The 20,459-nt window shown below is 42.7% G+C and overlaps 1 protein-coding gene and 1 long non-coding RNA gene across 5 annotated transcripts in view; one reads left to right on the forward strand and one right to left on the reverse strand.

Annotated features, from left to right (window-relative positions):
- LOC144090489 (non-selective voltage-gated ion channel VDAC3) overlaps positions 1-20,167 on the reverse strand; it is a 46,158-nt gene extending 25,991 nt beyond the window's left edge. For 2 of the 4 annotated variants that reach the window (XM_077621977.1, XM_077621975.1), the window contains exons 1-2: positions 19,810-20,167; positions 19,335-19,405 (exon numbers count right to left, since the gene is read on the reverse strand). In XM_077621977.1, the coding sequence (XP_077478103.1) occupies positions 19,335-19,382 (48 nt within the window). In that variant the 5' untranslated portion in view covers positions 19,383-19,405; positions 19,810-20,167. Of the gene's footprint in view, positions 1-19,334; positions 19,406-19,721 lie in introns of all 4 variants that reach the window. The other 2 variants (XM_077621978.1, XM_077621976.1) reach the window with 1 other exon arrangement.
- On the forward strand, positions 17,593-18,491 carry LOC144090490 (uncharacterized). Its single transcript, XR_013305419.1, has 2 exons — positions 17,593-17,871; positions 18,015-18,491. It is a non-coding gene; the product is annotated as an uncharacterized LOC144090490 (long non-coding RNA).
- Positions 20,168-20,459: the final 292 nt, after the last annotated feature.

A 20,459-nucleotide genomic window follows, 5' to 3' on the forward strand; every position in this document is an offset into this window, starting at 1 on the left:
CGGCTCACCGCGACAAGTCCTCGAGCTCCCGTTCACCGATACTGAACTGCAGACAGCGCTGTCCCAAAAACGGGTAAGGCAGCTGGACCTGACGACATAGCCCCGGACCTTCTAAAAAATCTCCAGGCAAACATCCTCCCCGAACTACTCCATATCGTCAACACCAGCTGGCTAGAGGGCTGGTGCCCATAAGCTTGGCGAGTGGCCACCATCATCCCTTTCCTCAAAAAAGGGGAAGGCACCAAAGGACGTTGGGAACTACAGACCCATCGCCCTCACCTCTACGCTTAGCAAAACGATGGAAAGGCTAATCGTGAACCGTCTCGCCTGGTGGTTGGAAGATAAACAGCTTCTCAGCCATTGGCAAGCCGGTTTTCGAAAGGGAAGAAGCACGACGGACCAGGCCCTGCGACTGTCGCAGTTCATCTCTGATGGCTTCCAGTCGACTCAACGACAACACACGCTTGCAACTTTCTTTGACTTCAGCAAGGCATTCGACCAGATATGGAGAACAGGTCTCTTACAAAAAATGGCAGACCTGGGGGTCCCCTACCGCTCCATCAGATGGATCGCCAACTGGTTCACAAATCGCACAGCCAGGGTCAGGATCAACAATACCGTCGGCAGGAGCAGAACCTTCAAAGAAGGGCTCCCCCAAGGCTCGGTCCTGTCGCCCCTCTTATTCATCATCTACAGTAATGACCTCCTCGACAAGTTCAACGATTCCACCCTGGTCAGCGCCTATGCAGACGATCTGGCTCTTGCTTGTCGGGGTAGGAACAAAGAGGAGGTGGAAAGCAGACTTCAAACAGAGGTCAAAAAAGTCTGGAGGTGGAGTTCCGAGGCACACCTAAACCTTAACACCACAAAGTGTGAGGCGTCATTTTTCAGCCTGGACTCAGCCGAGGCCAAATGGCAACCAAAGATATCAATAAATGGCGCCGCCCTCAAGCATAACCCCACCCCCACTTTACTTGGCGTATCCTTTGACCGACAACTCACGTTTGCGGAGCAAGCGAAAAAAGTCCGCCAAACCATGTCCAAAAGAACGAATCTCCTCCGCAAACTCAGTGGCACATCTTGGGGTTGGCAACCAAACGACCTTAGAACGGTGTATATTGCCACCCAGAGAAGTCTCGCAGAGTACGCAGCACCGGCATGGGCACCCTGGCTGGCCCAAACTCACCTCAAATCCCTTGAAACTGCCCAACTGGAAGAAGCCCGCGCCATAACCCACCACCTCAGGTCTACCCCCACCGAAGCAGTCCTACATGAGGCACATCTTACACCCCTCTCATCCCACCTCAATTTGCAAGCACTTCTTAAAGCTGATGCCTGTAACCAGCGGCCTCCTTCTGATCCGAGACACCGCCTTCTCCATGAAAACGTCAAAATGCGGTTACAAAAGAAGCCAGACTGGCGATCTTCGACCCTCCCCCGTCTTACCGCTCTTGAACTCCATACCCCTGGTACATACTCTTCCCACCCCTGCCCACCCTGGCTATTACCCCCCGCCCCCATCCAAACCGCCTTTACTGCAGTCTCTAAAACACATGCCGACCATCATCCAAAGAGATAAGGCCGAAGAGCTCATCAGAAGCATGGGTGAACCGGACAGATCTTCACAGATGGATTCACCAAAGAAGGCACTGCGGACGGTGGTGCAGGTTTCGTCGTCATTAAGGAGACTGCAATCATCTACCAATGGCATGGTGCCACTGGCGCCCGCAGCAGCTCCTACCATTCTGAAAAAGTGGCACTGACCGAGGCACTCTCCTGGCTGAGGGAAACAGCAGACTGGCAGACATCAATCATCCTCAGTGACTGCAAATCGCTGGTCCAAGCTATGGGAAACCCCCACACGCAAGACCCCGCCATTCGGAGACTTCAGGGTGACATCGCACTTTTCCCTCCGCCTAAACCAGTGGTTTCCAAACTATCTTACCTGACGCCCCCCTTCTTGCTTCCAGTAGACCCGCACGCCCCCCCTCCCACTTCCTCTTTTGCTCATGTGAACTTATTTGATTTTATTGCATTTATTTCTTAGCATTGTTCAGGAAAACAGATCTCTGTTAATAGAAAACAGATTGGACCGTTGGAGTGACTGCTATTATCATATTTTGCATGTATTTAATGGCAGATATTTGATCTTTGATTTTATTATTCTTATAATCTATTTAAACATTTTTTTTAGCAGATGACCTCACGCCCCCCTTGAATTCTCTTTATGCCTCCCTAGGGGGGCGCGCCCCCCAGTTTGGGAACCACTGGCCTAAACGAATACAGCTACTGTGGATCCCGGGCCACTGCAACATATGCGGTAACGACTTGGCCGATGCCCTAGCTAAACTTGGCTCGTCAGATGACCAAACCCATACCTCCCCGGACGCAGCCACAAGATGCGCCATCATCCAACGTGAGGATCACCCCCCCCCCTCTTCCACCCCCACCCCCGCTTTTTGCAGACCCACACTACGAAAGTCACAGAGGAAGACCTTGCCCTATCGAAAGGAGACCGCACAGACCTGATTCGTTTCCGCAGTGGACACCACCCACTGCTCCGCCTTTGGCTCCACCTTGTGGGGAAATCCGACTTTGATCGCTGCCGCCTGTGCGACGAGGAAACAGTCGTCTGAACACCTATGGCTCCGCTGTCCAGCCTTAATGACCGAACGCTACCATCGCGGCCTGGGCAACTCCCTGGATGAACTAATCCGTGTTCCAGTGGCAGCTCTAGCGTTGCTGAGGGTAATCCTCAGGCGCCCATACCTGTCAACCTCTGCCGATAACTGCCCTTATAAATGATTATGATTCCTCTTACAAACCCCAAAAAACCTTACAAACACCGTACAAGTCGTACGAGGTTGACAGGTATGGGAGCCTGAGGTGAAAAAGAAGAAGAAGAAGAAGAAGGAGCAGCCAGGTGATGTAGAGGTTCACTCGTCTGACTTCGGTGTGGGCAGGCGCGGACTCAATTCCTGCTGGTGGCGGTATGATTGTGAGTGCGTATGGTCGTTTGTCTCTCTGTGTGCACTACGGCATACTGGCGACCATTCTAGGGTGTAGTCTGCCTTTCGCCCGAAGTTAGCTTTATTAGGCTCCAGCAACCCTTTCGAGGATGCGCAGTATGGAAGGTGAATGAATGAATTTATTTGCAGGTTCCCACTTGGTGGCGGTGGGATTGTAAGTGTGAATGACTGACTGGCGATCATTTTAGGGTATAATCCACCTTTCGCCCAAAGTCTGCTATGATAGGCTTCAGCACTGCGCAAAGAGGAAATTAAATGAATGAATGAGTTTACAATGGTACCCGTATTTAAGAAATTAATTTGTTCCGGTGGTTTCTTAAGTTGTATTTTAAATAGAAGCATAATTTAAATAGCACAATTTGTTCCATGATCTTTAATACTACCCTTAGTATTTTCATATTATAAATGTAATATTTAATAAATCCACTTCTTGATAATTGAGGCGGGGAAAATACAGCCAACCCAGGAGAAGAAAGGTATCAAAATGTCAAACAAAATTAGAATTAAGTTTAGTGTTAGGTTAGATTAAATTTATTTCTGTGTGTCTGCATCGGTACCCGGACATTTGGTCGACGGACGTTAGGTCGACGGACATTTGGTCCCCGGACGTTTGGTCGAACGGACGTTTGGTCGACGGATAGTTCATCGAACGGACGTTTCGTCGAACGGAAGTTTCGTCGAACGGACGTTTGGTCGACGGATTCGCCGCCAGACATTTCGTCGAACGGACGTTTCGTCGCCGGATTCGCTCGCTCTCCAAATTATAATCATGAGAGAGAGAGAGAGACAGAGTTTACTGTTGAAAGCGATCAACCAGGTAATCTCTCGCTCTCAAAATTATAATCATGAGTGAGAGTTTGTAATTGCATTGACAATGTAAGAGCATTAATATCTAAATATCTAATATCAAAATTATCAATAAATTGCGTATAATCTTGAGAGAGAGACAGAGAGTTTACTGTTGAAAGCGATCAACCAGGTAATCTCTCACTCTCAAAATTATAATCATGAGAGAGTGAGTTTGTAATTGCATTGACAATGTAAGAGCATTAATATCTAAATATCTAATATCAAAATTATCAATAAGTTGCGTATTATCTTGAGAGAGACAGAGAGTTTACTGTTGAAAGCGATCAACCAGGTAATCTCTCGCTCTCAAAATTATAATCATGAGAGAGAGAGAGAGAGTTTGTAATTGCATTGACAATGTAAGAGCATTAATATCTAAATATCTAATATCAAAATTATCAATAAGTTGCGTATTATTGGCGTGTGTGTACATGTTATTCGTCGCCGGATTTGCTCGCTCGACCTGCCCCCCACTTAGCGTCGTAACTAAGAAAACACCCCGGCCTAGTTCCTTATTTTGTTTGCGGAAAAATGTCTACATAAATGTTTTGTGTGCAGTGTGCCTGTCCCTTTTAAGTCACATCAACATTGAAAACGTGTCAGGGCGACATTGGCACACAGGGCTCTGTAAATCTAAATATAGCCGTCTAATGTTGATACCTAAGCCTCTCCGTGACCGGATGATTCGCCTAAAGACGTTTCGCCGACGGACGTTTGACAGATGGACAGGTCGCCGAATGGACGTTCCACTGAACGTTCATTCGGCCGAACGGAGGTTTCGCCGAAACGGGATTCGCTTGCCCCGCCCCCGGATCGTGTGTGTACATGTTTTTCAACCTCGGCCCGTGGGCCATATACGGCCATTACAGATAACATTCATTTAGGAATAACAAGGGCATGTACTGCCCCCCGCAATAACAAGGGCATGTACTGCCCCCGCTGAACATATTTCTAAATACAAGTACTGGACATATTTCTAAATACAATTACTGGACATATTTCTAAATACAAGTACGTACTACACTAATATGTGCTGCCATTTTTTTACATTTTTTTATTTTATCCTTGCGTTTAAAGTAGTAGCCATTTGGAGATCACGCAGAACAGTATGTGACAGAAGAAATTGAGAAAATAAAGTAGTAGTAAACTTACACCAGCATAGAAAACGTTGAGATTAATCTTTGAATTAAGGTTCTCAGCAAATCATTTTGAATATATATTTCCTAAAATATGGCAAATGGCTACTACTTTAAACACAAGGATAAAATAAAAAGTATAAAAAAACATTGGCAGCACGTACGTACTTGTATTTAGAAATATGTCCAGCGGGGGGCAGTACATTTTGAGATGAAGATTTAAAGTGGAAGTAGAAAGTGGTTTTGTTGTTCTTGTCTTTTTTTACACCGGACATCCTGGTTGGCTAGGTGAGCCAAGGGGAAGGCGACGGCAACGCGGTCCATGTTTTGCTATCCCCTTATGGAATGTTAGAGAAAAGACCTTGCTGGGAATACCACGCACTAATAATTCTGTTGAAGGTTGGCACCGCGCATTTCAATGTAGAGTATCAGTTGTCCATCCAAATTTATCTCGTCTGATAAGCAAACTCAAATTAGAGCAAAGTGATTGGGAAATACGAAAACAACAGGCTTATGGCGGTATTATGCCCAGACAGACCAAAAAGTCATACGCAGCTGTTAATGAACGGTTAAAAAAAGCTCACGGATGACTATGAAAACCTGGGTCGATTTCCAAACAAACTACAGTACCTAGCCATTGCGCTTAATTTGTAAGTTTTACTGTTTTAATAAAAACTGCCACTGCCATCTGTGAATTCCCTTTGTACATAATTTGTAAGTTTGTATTGAATTTGTAATTTTTGTACATAGTTTGTATTGTATTTGTAATTTTTGTACAAATTTTGTATTGTATTTGTAATTTTTGTACAAATTTTGTACGTTTTTACTGCTTTAATAAAAACACCATCTGTGAATTTGCTTTGTCTTTTTAATAAAATATTTTTTGAATGGCATCTTATTGATAATGTGTTTAATATTAAAAAGCAAGTAAAATGATTATCTTTGTACTGGCTCTTGACTAATTCCTTTAAACCATGTCTATTTACTCCCAAACATACTTGTATTTAGAAATATGTCCAGCGGGGGGCAGTACATGCCCTTGTTATTCCTAAATGAATGTTATCTGTAACGGCCGTATATGGCCCACGAGCCGAGGTTGAAAAACATGTACACACACGATCCGGGGGCGGGGCGAGCGCGCGAATCCCGTTTCGGCGAAACCTCTGTTCGGTGGAACGTCCATTCGGCGACCTGTCCGTCTGTCAAACGTCCGTCGGCGAAACGTCTTTAGGCGAATCATCCGAGTATCAAGCCTCTCGCAAATGCTGCATTCACTTGCTCCTCCAGAGTCAATCACACTAGCTACTTTGATCAGAATTAAACTTCAAAGCATACTTAGTGAAATGCGCTGTTTTTTGCCCTGACACGTTTGCAATGTTGATGTGACTTCAAAGGGACAGGCACACTGCACACAAAACATTTATGCAGACATTTTTCCGCAAACAAAATAAGGAACTAGGCCGGGGTGTTTTCTTAGTTACGACGCTAAGTGATCGACACTGAGTTTCTGAAGAAAGAGAATGGTTGCGTTTTCTTGTTGTTGTAAAAAAGCTTGTGTGAATTGTTGGGATTGGACGAATTTAACCTACTACTTTATTGTTTGCAGAGAATGCACATTGCATAATAGCACCTTGGCAACTTTTCTAGTGAAGTCTCTTGAGTTTGTGTAGCAGCATCAAGGCTTCGGAGGTCATCTCTCCAGTTTGGATTGGATAACTTTATTCATCCCGTATTAGGTGCTGACTGACCAGTAAAACAATGATTTAGGGAAGCAATCAACAATAAATGAACAGACCAATGGTGATAAACACATGGCCTTCATGTTGTAGTAGCACCTCTGGTCAGTTTGTTGTGCTGTCCATTGAAGAATATTGAATAGACAAAATTCCACAGAAAAGCTTAGACAAGTCAGTGTGTGAGGTTAACTCATTCTGCCATTGACGGCAATAGGCGTCCAATCCATTTTCCTTGGGTGATTGGCAGTTAAAGAGCCCATTCATTCACTGCACTTGTCAACAGTACATTTCAACCAGAGGTTCCACTTTAAATGGATTGGTCGTCTGGCAACTTCATTTGAACTGCACTTGAGTTTGAGTTAGATTTATTGGATAAAGGGACTATACAAATTAATGAATATATACATGTAAATATGTAAGATTATAGCCACAGGTTAATTCCCTTTGTGAAATTAATTGCCCACCCCTGCCTTAATATTAAACCTCTTTTTAAAGTACATTCTTAGACCACAAAATTTTGAGAGCGAGCAAATCCGGCGACGAAACGTCCGGGGACGAAGTGTCCGTCGACCAAGGGTCCGTCGACGGGGACGAAGTGTCCGTCGACCAAGTGTCCGTCGACGAAACGTCCGTGTACCATTGTGAATGCGGAATGTCGTTTCTCTCTGCGTGTCCTGCGGCTGACTGGCGACCAATCTAGGCAGCAGCGTCCGTAACCCTTACGAGGATGCGCGGTATGGAAGATGAATGAATGGATTAATTTGATCTTTCATAACGTTTTTTCCTATCTTGAAACAAAAGGTTTCCCGTCAAAGCTTTTCATGAATTGAATATTTCGTATATAGCACCGTTACCACTATAATTATCTTGAACTTTTTATACAATATTTAGTTATTCTTTTAAATGTTTATTTCAAATTCTAGAAACTTTGCCTTTTTATTTATATATTTATCCTAATATTGAATGACTTCACATTTTTAATCAACATTTATATATTTAACTCATTGCCTTTCATCAACCACAATAGACATACAATCCATTTAGAGAGAGAGGGCCATTGACAGTGTTTATTTAATAGAATAACAGCAATATTATTTCACAGAACGAGTCATTCACTGCCAATGGCCATGTTTCTGCCACTGGTCGCGTGGAAATTCAGATATTAATCGCAACATTTTTTTACGGATTAATCTATGAATAAATCATTCACAGTCAATGTTTCAGTTGCATTAACAAGGGGTAGACGTCAGATACATTTCTTGGAGAGAAATCTCAAGATTATTTGATCAATTGTTTCATCATCAATAAACTCATTCATGCCACTAATCACATTTCAGTGCCATTGACGTCAAAATCCAGTTCATTAGGAGTGGGAAGGTGACCATTGACGGTGTTAGAATTCATGAGTTAATTGGAGCATTATTTGACAGATTAATCGATCTACGTCAATTTATGGATGTTTGATGGCAACACACACATCTGATACATTTTGAACATGAGAGGCTGGCAATTTTAGAAAGGATAGATTAATAGCAAAAAATGCGAATACCGTATCTACTCGCATTTAAGCCACCCGTGCGCATAAGATGCACCCTGAAAGTTGACTTGAAATGTTTTAATTTTACAATTTCTCGCATATGAGCCGCGCCCTGCTTCCCAATTTTCACCTCCATATTCATTCAAATTGTTATTTTGAAGGTGAAATTCTTAAGAAAAGTCATCACAAGTGGTATTTTTGAGATACTGTATGAATCAAAAGCACATTATTAGGGTCAATATCATAAGGAAGTTAATATGCTTGTCTTTGTAAATGCAAAATATCAAATTATTCAATTTGAAAAAAGAAATACCGTATTTTCACGACTATTCGGCGCATCCTATTTTTATCCGCAGTGTCAATAACGAGTGCTATTTCTGTATTTTACACACATAGGACGCACCGTTCTTTTAGACGCAGCCAGGCATGGCACATATATATATTATTTATGGATGATTATCAAACCGTAATAGCGCTGTCTACGGAAGCAGCCCCAGACGCTATTTCCGGTGCGCAGTGACTGCTGGGATATATACAGACACTCCCCTACTTACGAACGAGTTAGGTTCCGAGCGATTGTTCATAAGTTGAATTTGTTTGTAAGTTGATTCAGTGCTATATTTTGTATTATAATTTATGTTTAAGGCCTATATAAGTATATTGAAGGTTTATATAAGTGCATTTGTATGTTTAAGGCTTGTATAAGTAACACACATTGGTTTGTACTGAAAAAAAACATTTAATAAAATAGAGAGAATATGCACAGTACTGTATAGAGAGAGAGAGATTTATGTATTAGAAACTGGCCGAAAGAAGTGATCTAACGACGATTGCACAGTTTCCTTATTTTTTTCATCATAAATGATGCGGTAGCACTGTATGGCATCATTCAATTGATTTGCAAACTTTGTGCAACGTTCAATATTTGGGTCCTGCTGCTCGATCTTTCTGTTTATAAATGGTACTGACGGTCAAACGATTCAATGCCCGTGAAACGATCACCACTCTCACGCGCATCAAGCTTCGTTATTATTGCCACTCGTTTCAAATGAAATGGCTTGCCTCTTCCTTCCAACTCCCTCAATAGAAGCCTTTAGCTTTTTACCAACCATATTCAATAATGGATGCATGAGATATTTAATGATACAAATGAAAAAGGTTCTTTGCACACTGGAGATACATTCACGCACTTCCGCATTGCAACGAAGAAGAAGGTAGATGCTGGGTGAGCTGAGCTCTCACAGCGCCGCGCGTCGGTATTAGCGGCGGAAAGAAGTACTACTCTGAAAAAGGCGCGAAATACAAAATTGGACTTACGAACATTTTTCGACTTAAACGCAATTTGCAGACATGTTCGTATGTACCGTTGTTCGTAAGTTGAATGTTCGTAAGTAGGGGAGCGTCTGTAATGAGTTTTAATTGCTCTAAAGGACAGTTATGCTCAAATTATTAACCCTGACAAGCAAAGGGGGTTACATTTTAGTGGGTTCAATTCTATTCAGAATTATAAATGTGTGCATTTGTTTGTGGATATTGATTGATGTGAGTGTGGCTATTGCAGAGAACAGGAAAGCTGTTTTCCTGAGGAGAAGGCAGCCTGGCTTGCTCTTTGTATTTTTCCTATTTTTAGTATGATTAGTTAATTTGTGTAATTACAGGAAAGAGAAATTGGCAAAATAATGTACACCACCAAAAGGTCTTGGGTTCAAGCCCTCCCATTGGCTTTACTCTCTATTCGTCAAACCATCAACAAAACCAAGAATTTTACCCCAGTTGAATTACTTACAGGCCGGCTGATGTCCGGTCTCAGCTCCTCAATCACCCCATATGAAGAGGTTCCATTACCTGATCTCTCGCATGCAGCATATTGGTCTCAATTGCATTCTCTGGTATCTAGTATTTCTTCACAGATACAGGAGGCTGCTGCACGTGATCACCCACAAGATTCTCCAAAGGCGGCCTTTGATTCTCCCGGGGACAGGTCACATACATCTAAACATGACACATAGTTCCTGGACATAGTTCCTGGTCTGGACTGGGCTTATCCCACTCCAAGAGAGGGAAGTGGGGGTACAGGATGTTTTGGCTTATTGATTATTGTTTTAATTTTTCTCCTGTTATTTTTTGAAGGAGGGCTCCACGTGTATGTCATACTTCTGTTTGGCGATCTCCAATCAGATGGATGTGGCTCCAATGACACCGCAATCTCCAACGAACGAGATACCACTAGCTTCCTAACCCTGTGTGCGTGGTCTTCGGATACCGATCCATGCTGGCCAGTGGGGATGTGTAAAAAACCCAGTACTACTCAGGCAAAAACTGGCTAGGTGACTCCGTCAATCGTATCCCCTAAATCAAGTGAAGTCCGCATAATCCATGGCGAACCATCAGTGGACGACTGGTTTAGAATGACTACATGTATAACAGCAGTATCAAACAATTGGCTGTTAATGGCAGAGCTAGCTGCCAGCGAAACCCAAGATGATTGTCTCGTGTGTATGGGTGCTCGACCCGAACTCCGCATTGTTTCGGCCCCAGTCGACAATGAATGTATTGTGGACCTCCTAAAAAACACCAATCCGACGATTAATTGTTCCAAGTACGATTCGATATTCCCACTTGCCCAAGAGGATAGAGAAAAAACAATTTTTGACAAATCAGTAGCCCGCCAAAATTTTACTTGTCTCAAATTAAACGGGACGGGAAAATCATTGGGAAGCATTCCGTCTGACTGGTGTGTAGTAAATATGTCCTTTCCGGTACCACACCCCTTATCCCGAGCTGACATCTGGTTATGGTGTGGAGGCGATACGTTGTATGATAGATTACCCACAAATGCTTATGGTGTGTGTTCTTCTGTGTCTTTGTTGCTTCCGGTTTCTGTTTCCCCAGTGGATCTCACCACTGAAATACGATTACCTTCAAACCTGAAGGATGTCTTGCATCGCAATAAGAGAGCATCACCCACCTGGATGGGTAACTCCGACCCCACCTATATTGACGCCATAGGCGTCCCACGTGGCGTTCCTGATGAGTATAAACTGGTTGATCAGGTTTCAGCAGGATTCGAAAGTCTTCTAATTCGGATCACCCCTAACAAAAATGTTGATCGCATTAATTATGTTCATTACAATGTCCAACGACTTGGCAATTACACTGTTGAGTCGTTTGAGGCGGTACATGAACAGTAAGCGGCAACATCTCTCATGGCTTTCCAAGATCGTATAGCATTAGACATGTTATTGGCTGAGAAGGGTGGTGTGTGTGCTATCTTTGGTGATGCATGTTGCACTTTCATCCCTAATAACACTGCTCCAAAAGGACGTCTCACCAAAGCCTTAGAAGGCCTCCGAATCCTGACTAATAAGATGGCAGACCATTCAGGTGTGGGTGCCTCAATCTGGGACCAATGGATGAATAATTTCGGTGCCTGGAAAGGTTTGGTGGGCAACATTCTCCTATCTGTTGCTGTTTTCACTGCTCTACTTATTCTTTGTGGCTGTTGCATAATTCCCTTAGCTCGTATTCTGGTTGTTCGTTTGATCGATAGGGCAGTGGGACCACTCCCTAGAGGTCAGTATGCTCAGTTGCTTCAAACTGACCCCTCTGCACCCCCCGCTGAGCATGTATTCATGGATACACTAACGTAGTGCTTCTTCGTTTCTCTTCTTACTACCTGTGTATTTGTTGGTATGGTCTCTTTGGGAGACCAAGAGAGGGAATGAAGACTATAACATATAACCATATAATCTAGATAAGACTATGACATATTTTACTCATATTGGATTGGATTGGATTGGATAACTTTATTCATCCCGTATTCGGGAAATTTCGTTGTTCCAGTGGCAAGAGGGTGAGGATGCAGGAATAGGAAACGCATTTTAGACATAAATAGATAGGTAATAGATAGGTAATAAGTAGGTCAAGAAATAAATACATGAATAAATATATAATTAAATAAGCGTGTTGCTTAGGACATATATACATACATACATACACATAAATGTACATGCATGCATACGGTAGGTCTTAACACACAGCCATTTTTTTGTTAAAGAGCCTGACAGCTGATGGGAGGAAGGATCTGCGGAAGCGCTCCTTCCTGCAATGAGGGTGCCGCAGTCTATTGCTAAAGGAGCTTCGGAGTAATAAAATATATTTTATTACAGCTACTTCATCTTTATATATTATTATTGTATGATTAAACAATTGTTTTAACTTGATTACCACGCAAATGGAAGGTTCCCCTATAAATGCTTTTACAATAAACAAAAGCTCTCTGTCCAAGATTCTTGTGAGGTTGAATTACAGACAGCTACAAGATCAGCAGAGATAAGGAGGCAAGCGGAGAGGAGCTCCAAGGCCAGAGCTGAGCGGAGGAAGATAAGGAACAATGGACGATTGAAACATCCTAAAGGAGGCATCCTTCAAGAAAGCCTGAGCCGAGGGGAGAGGAGCTTCAAGGCCAGAGCTGAGCGGAGCGGAGGGAGATAAGGAAGAATGGACAATTGAAACATCCCAAAGAGGCATCCTTCAAGACAGTTGTGTCAGCGAATGAATATTGATTTTCGTATCACTATAACTGGGCAAACTCGGGTTTTGGACTTTGTCTCTTTAATCCTCCGCTCAATCCTCAGCTGGTTTATGTTCAGGAAAAGGGGCCTGGAGCTCTGTAAGGATCAATATTAGGAATAAATCATCTGTGGAGTAACTCGCAAACCCTGGTCTCTTCCTTCGATGCTGAACACGCACAGTTGTTAGACGGGATCAGACTGAGTTAAGGAATTAGGGTGTTGGAGTAATCATTATTATAAATGTGTTTGCAATGCTTATTTAGGAATATAAATCCTTATTACAAAAATGCTTACAATATTAATCAATATATTTGCTTATTAGGTATAGTAATGCTCATCCTAAATGTGTAACAATATTAAACAATATATATATGTGTTGATCGCTGTGCTTTTATGTTAGAGTTATTGGCATTAATAAAAGCCATTTTAATGCATCTCTTGCTAAAGTAAGGACTGTGGTTCACTCCAAGAGGACAGGGAATGGCCTTGGGCATGGAGAGGTCTCACAACAAGTGCTCTTGGGAACTGCGAACTGTTTTCGGCTTCGGAGGACTCACAACAGGTGCTCTTGGGAACTGAGGACTGTTTTCGGCTTCGGAAGATGGTCTCACAACAAGCGCTCTTGGGAACCATGGACTGTTTGTTTTGGGAAGCACCTCTTCAATGGAGGGTTCGCATCGAAACTCTCTTGGGAAGATTCGACAAGACCTACAATTGTTTTGAGAACTGTACAAAATTGTTCTGAGACTCTACGAATGTTTAGACTTCTGTGGGGCATGGCGTTAAAATCTTATGAATAAATTAGCGAAACGGACTTCGAGTTGTTAGAATAATCTTGACCGGACGAGCGGGTGGATGTATTCTCTTCTTGCAAGAATTAAATGGAGATGTGACTACAGAGGCCTTTTTTATTGAAAGCTGAGTTTTGAAATACCTAAGGATAAACCTAACATAGGGATAGGTGCTAAAACTGTACGTCTAACACTAGCTATTAGCTAGCGTAACTATTCCAAGGCTGTCTTCCATGGTTCGCAACTGTGTTGATGCCGATCGCCAGGCCACAATCCATTCGCAAATAGTAGCTAGCTAGTGTTGATGCCGATCGCCAGGCCACAATCCATTCGCAAATAGTAGCTAGCTAGTGTTGATGCCGATCGCCAGGCCACAATCCATTGGGTGTATTGACAAAAAAAACTATATATCCCAGCAGTCACTGCGCAGTACTTTATCTACGGGAAAATAGTAGAGTCGGGGGCTGCTTGCCGTAGTTGTCCTATCGACTGATTTATTTTATTTTATCGTGATAACAATTTTAGCATTGGTCCATATATAAAGCGCACTGGATTAGAAGGCGCCCTGTCTATTTAGGAGAAAATTTAAGACTTTTATGTGCGCCTTATAGTCGTGAAAATACGGTAAGTCTATCTTGATGAGAACCCGATGATTTTTAAATGACAAACTACAATTTTCTTACCAGAAGTTTATGACGTGGGGGCCAAATTGCTTCTAATGTTGAAATATCTCGATTTTTTTTAGATGGTTCATATTACTGCAATAGATGTCACTTTCGAACAAGAAATACAAAGAAAAAAAATCAAAGCGGAATTTTGTTTTATTTCATAATCACAAATGTATAATCGTTTCCTTTCTGTGTTCCGAAAGGGAGGGTGTTGTTTGCACGTAGATAAATTAAAAAAGGGATTAACGTACACAACCAGGAAATATGACCATAATGCTATATGTGGCCTGGCCAACACGCGGCTCGCGAACCTCATGCGGCTCTTCAGGAGCTGTCACATGACATGCGTCAAAAATGCTTGGCTGGTGCCGTCATTCACTCCACCTACAGCTAGATGGCACACTGACCATGTAAGCCTGTTTGAGTGACGTCAAACGAGCAACGAGAGAATCTTTGGTGTGACATCATTTGTGTTGTAAACAATTTCCGTCAAGTTACCTCTTGAAATGGCAGGGAAAAAAGCACAGCCAAACGAAAATATGAAGAATAACATAGGACGTTTTTGCCAGAGTGGGAGAGTTTATATTTTTTGTTGAACGTCATGGCAAGCCGATCTGCCTTATATGTCACGCAGATTAGCGCATTTCAAAGCTTCAAATCTTCAGTGTCACTTCAGCTCACTCCACCCGAACATCAACCAGGAATTTTCAAGAGGGACTGAACTTCGCATGAACAAGTTGGTCGCTTTGAAAAGCCAGGCAGAAAAGCAGGTGCAGTTTATCCAAAAATTTATGAAACACTCGAAGACCGTAACGCTTGCATCATATCAGCTGGCTTGGAACATAGCACGGTCTAAAAAGCCATACAACGAAGGAGACTTCATTAAAAAATGCCTCATTGACACCTTTGAAATCTTGGCCCCTGGAGACGACAAACAGAAACGGAGCGTATCAGACATTCAACTGTCCCGCCACAGTGTTAAAAGCAGAATATTGGATATTAATACAGCTGTTGAATCACAGTTGCACTCTGACCTTCAAGCATGTGAGTATTTTAGTGTGGCATTGGATGAGAGTTGTGACATACAAGACAATCCTCAGTTGGCAATATTTGCACGGTCTGTGTCAAATGAATATATGATCAAAACAGAACTCTTTGATATTGTGCCATTAAAAGACAGAACCCGTGGCATAGGTGTGAAAGAAGCAATGATGGCTGCGTTTGCAAAAGCAAATCCGCCCATACCGAAACTAACTGCAATAGCCACGGATGGAGCGCCAGCCATAATCGGATCCGTGAACGGGCTTGTGGGGCTGTGCAAAGCTGATCAAACATTTCCCGGCTTTTGGAATTTACACTGCATCATCCACAGGGAGCAACTCGTGTCTAAATCATTGAATTTAGACAACGTCATGAAGCCTGTGATGGAAATCGTCAACTACATCCGCATACATGCGCTTAACCACAGGCAATTCAGGAATCTCATCGCTGAGCTGGACCAAGGGCTTTCAGGCGACCTGCCGCTGCACTGCACTGTGAGGTGGCTGTCAAAAAGCAAGGTATTCTCTCACTTCTTTGAGCTTTTGGATGCTGTGAAACTGTTCATGGAAGAGAAGGACAAGGACTATCCTGAGCTCTCAGACCTTGAGTGGATTATGGATCTGGCATTTTTAGTCGACATGCTGTGTCACTTGAACAGACTGAACCTGACCCTGCAGGGTAAGTTAAAAATGCTGGTGCAAAGTGTGTTTGCATTTGTCAACAAACTAAAGCTGTTCGAGGCGCATATTCAAAAGGGAGATTTAACACATTTTCATACTCTGCTAAAAAGTGAGCAAGTCACCAGCGCTGCCCTGAAAAAGAAAAGAGACAGATATGCAACACTGGTTGCAAACCTGCACGAAAGCTTTGTGACCAGGTTCTGTGATCTACAGATTACGTTCCTCGCCGACCCATTTAACGCGGAGAGAGACTGTTTGAAAGCCCCGCTCGTCACAGATGAGTTGGAGATGATCGACCTTTGTGAGGAGGATCAACTGAAAGCTGTTTTAAGGGAAGGGACCGTTGAGTTCTGGAAAAGTGTTCCAATACCCCAACATCAAACGAGCTGTGCTTAATATACTGTCCATGTTTGGGTCAACGTATGTCTGCGAGTCTGTGTTTTCTACCCTGAAACATGTGAAATCAAAGCATCAATCTGTTCTGACTGACACTCATTTGAAAGAATTGCTTAGAGAGTGCCAACAACAGAATACAAGCGAGATTTGAAGAGGATTGGATAATGAATGCCAGAAGTCTCACTAAGCAGCATACAGTAGTGTGCCATCAGGGCCTTTAAGGCCTTCTCTGCTGGCCTAAGAAATATCTGAATCACAGACTGATGTTAATTATATTTTGTCCATGAATATTTATTAAATAATTCCAAATTGTCTGTTAGCTTCCTTCCATTGCTTTCCCCCCTGGTTGCACTGCTTCCAGATGTGTGTTTTCATATTGAATCATTTAACCAATCACATTTCAGCCATTATTTGTTGCCAGGGTCAGAAATCTGCCTCAAGGCCTTCACAATCAGTTCTGCAGGCTCTGCTGCATTAAACAAGCGTCGATAAGACTGTTGCTTAAACCAATCAGAATTCGATTTGGTGACACCAAGGCCTTCTCGCAGGTGTAGGGATACGTCATTGCCTTCTCGCAGGCGTAGGGATACGTCATCGCTTTCACTAACTATGATTGGCTAGTGATAGAGTGCACAAGCCAGAGCTCCCAAACTGTATCTGGAGCGAGCTACACAAGCAATATATTGTTGTGTTGATTTAATAGTGGTTTTGTCAACCCGCAATGGCTGAAGGAGAAGAAGAAATGGATTTGTTTGCAGATTTACTGTCAAAACCATTTTCAAGACGGACTTTTCAAGAAAAAAAAGCTGGACATCATTAAGAAAGGTCGGACAACTCCAAAGCAAGCAAGCCTGTCACAACCGGGAACGGACATTTTCAGCACTAAATCGAATAAAAATGTATGCCAGAAATACGACAGGACAGGCTCGACTTTCAGCATTAACTTTGATGGCGATAGAAAAGAAGGAGGTAAGAAAGGAGAATGGATATTGTGTACAGTTAAAAATGATTTTTGGTGAGTAAAATATGGCTATATTCCTAAATAATATTTCAATTGTATGAGGTTATTATTGATTGGATTGGATAACTTTATTCATCCCGTATTCGGGAAATTTCATTGTGACAGTAGCAAGAGGGTGACAATGCAGATACAGGAAAGGCATAGTTACACATAGTTACAAGTTAGACAGTACAGTCACAAAGGCCGCAGAACAACAAAGCAAAAGCACAGAGTACAAAGCAAAGCAAAGTAAATGGGATCATTAAGAATCACCAAATCAAGACTCAAGAAAAAGACGTAAAAATGATTTTTTATGTGTCGCAGCTGTAGCTGCAGTGAAGGTTTTATAGCCATAAAATAGTTTTTGAGGGTTGGATTGATTCCGACACCTGAAGGCGTCACTAGGAAATTCACGGACCGCCACTGGCAGCATAGTAAGAGAAAGATGTTATTGAAAATTATTCCATTATCGTTTGTGGACTTGCTTGAACTGAGTTTGTGTGTGTGAGACAGTGCACACAATGTTAACTGTTGAAAATTACTGATATTTTCATGTTGGTGTGGTTATTTTCATTAGACCTGGCTGAGCAGATCTGTGTATGAGTGCCTTACCAGCAACGGCGTCGAGGAGTTCTGCCCTGCTGCTGTTTTCTTCAGCTCCAGACTACTGAGGAACTGTGCGGATAAGCTTGGAAGAGTGACTCTGCATATTCTCTACCTCGGTCACAGTCTGCAGAAATTCCCCATCTTGTGGAAGACTTCCTGTGTGTGGATCCAGTTTTTGTCCAATTTACGTCTTTTTGAGTCTATCCGTTTTTGCTACCGAAACTCGTAGCTCATTTTGTGTTTTTGCTGCTTTTCTGTCTTAATGATTTGGTGATTCTTAATGATCCCATTGACTTTGATTTGCTTTGTACTTTGTGCTTTTTGCTTTTGCTTTGTTGTTCTGCGGCCTTTGACTGTACTGTCTAACTTATAACTATGCCTTTTCTTGCTACTGTCACAATGAAATTTCCCGAATACGGGATAAATAAAGTTATCCAATCCAATCCAATACATGATTAAAAGATTATGTTCATGTGTATGATGTGGCTTTTTGCAGTAACAGAAAAAAAAGTGGCTCTTAGTCTCTGACTAGTTGGCCACCCCTGCGTTATATGTAGTGTTCACCAAGTCCCCTGGTGCAAAAATAGCATACACATTACGGATGTATCAAGGTTTATATTGACGATCGACCGCAAGACCTTCGATCAGCCTTTGCTATTGTGGTGCGCTGACATGGTAAACGCTATGGTCAGAGCACGTACCTACAGTAACATGGTGGCGCCCCGAGCAAGCAATAGCAGACACAAGTAAGTGTACTCACGTCTGGCCAGTCTGAGCACGTTTAACTATAGTAAGATGGCCGTGCCCCGAGTAAGCAGTGACAGGAACGTGAGTTTTTTCACGTTTTATGCAAGATACGTACGTTTTTTTCTTGAATTTCATTCATAGACGTCAAAATAAATTTTGTTTAGCGTTTTATCTTTTCTCTATTTTGAAATAAATGAAAGTATTGGCTGAACTTGTGACGTCACGCGATGACGCAAGGGCGGCATCTTGAAGTGACGTCATCGTGTCGCGGCGCCGTCAATTTGCAGTTTTTTTGGGCATGTCGTGTTTTTATGCACATATAAGCCGTACCCGTAATTCACTCAATTTTTTTGTCTGACAAAAGTGGCTTATATGTGAGTAAATACGGTAATTGTCATTTTAGCTGACAGATTGATTCATCTTTAAACTGAGGCTAAAAACATTCCAGTTCATGTTTTTCTTCTTTTTTTAACAAAAAAATCTTAACCACTGAATTTCCCTTGCATCACTAAATTACCCGTGCCATCTTTTTCAACAGACTCACCATAGCCTTTGCTAAAGATGTCCTTGGCATCTTTTCCCAGGTCATCATACGATGGGGGAGCGGTCATAATTCTGCGACGCAAACATACAAATAGACAAATACATATAATCAACCACACAACAAAGCAATATTATAAAACTGGCAATCAAATAGCTTGGCTCTTCACGCTGTGTAATTTTTGCGCTGCGCTGCACTTTGAACAATGGTCGACGCAGCAGCGGCCTGATGGACAAAGGACACAAAGGGACAAAAACTGCGGGGTTGACAACTAAACATCCAATCCGAGGAGAAATTATGAAAACCGGGATTAAAGAAGACATGCAATCGCCAGGCTCCCTATCATTACATAATGTTAACGTTAAATAAATCACTTCACGGGTGGCTAACCTTGGGCGCAAACCTTATCGATGCGAAGTTAATCGTCCACCCTGCCTGGAATAGGAATGGGCGATAAAGAGACGCAAATGTCGCTCACCGATCCTGAGGGTTATTGGCAAAGTCCCGCTGTTGTCAAGATGCTGAGCGCCTCGACAGATCTTTTTTTCAAGTTACACCGTCACGCGACGCCAGGAGGACCAGGGCGCTGTGAAGGATACGCGCTGCAAATGCGCATTGATAGCACGACAGAGTTCTTTGGAAAGGCAAGAGGAACTTCGCTCCCACTTTAGCCGACGTCGACGTAATTCCAGAGAAACTAAAGAGTCGTAAAGAAGATGGAATCATCATTTATCATTTCGGTGCTGAAAACCATTATGTGACACCAACACAGAGACAAAAGTTCAAGCTAAGAGGCAAATCGCAACTTGACCAAAATAATTGCGGAAATACGTCAACGGAAGCCAAAGTAAATGGGTCGCTGAGATACACTTCACTGCCACCCAAAGAGTTTTCGTTTAGAGAAAGATGCATGCAGTTCGGAAATGTTTCCATTGAAGTTTAACTTTTCATTACTGAATGCCCGAAAATTTCAGAACCGCTATTGCACACAAGAGAAATTTCGAGTACGAGGGTGTCCACCGCCTGTTGCCCACAGTTGGCTGGGATAGACTCCAGCACCCCCGCGATCCTTGTGAGGATATGGAAAATGAATGAATGAAAAAAAACATGCTATGCGTGTTTTTGTGT

The sequence above is a fragment of the Stigmatopora argus genome, chromosome 16, assembly GCF_051989625.1.
Source record: "Stigmatopora argus isolate UIUO_Sarg chromosome 16, RoL_Sarg_1.0, whole genome shotgun sequence".
In the NCBI taxonomy this organism is placed as follows: Eukaryota; Metazoa; Chordata; class Actinopteri; order Syngnathiformes; family Syngnathidae; genus Stigmatopora; species Stigmatopora argus.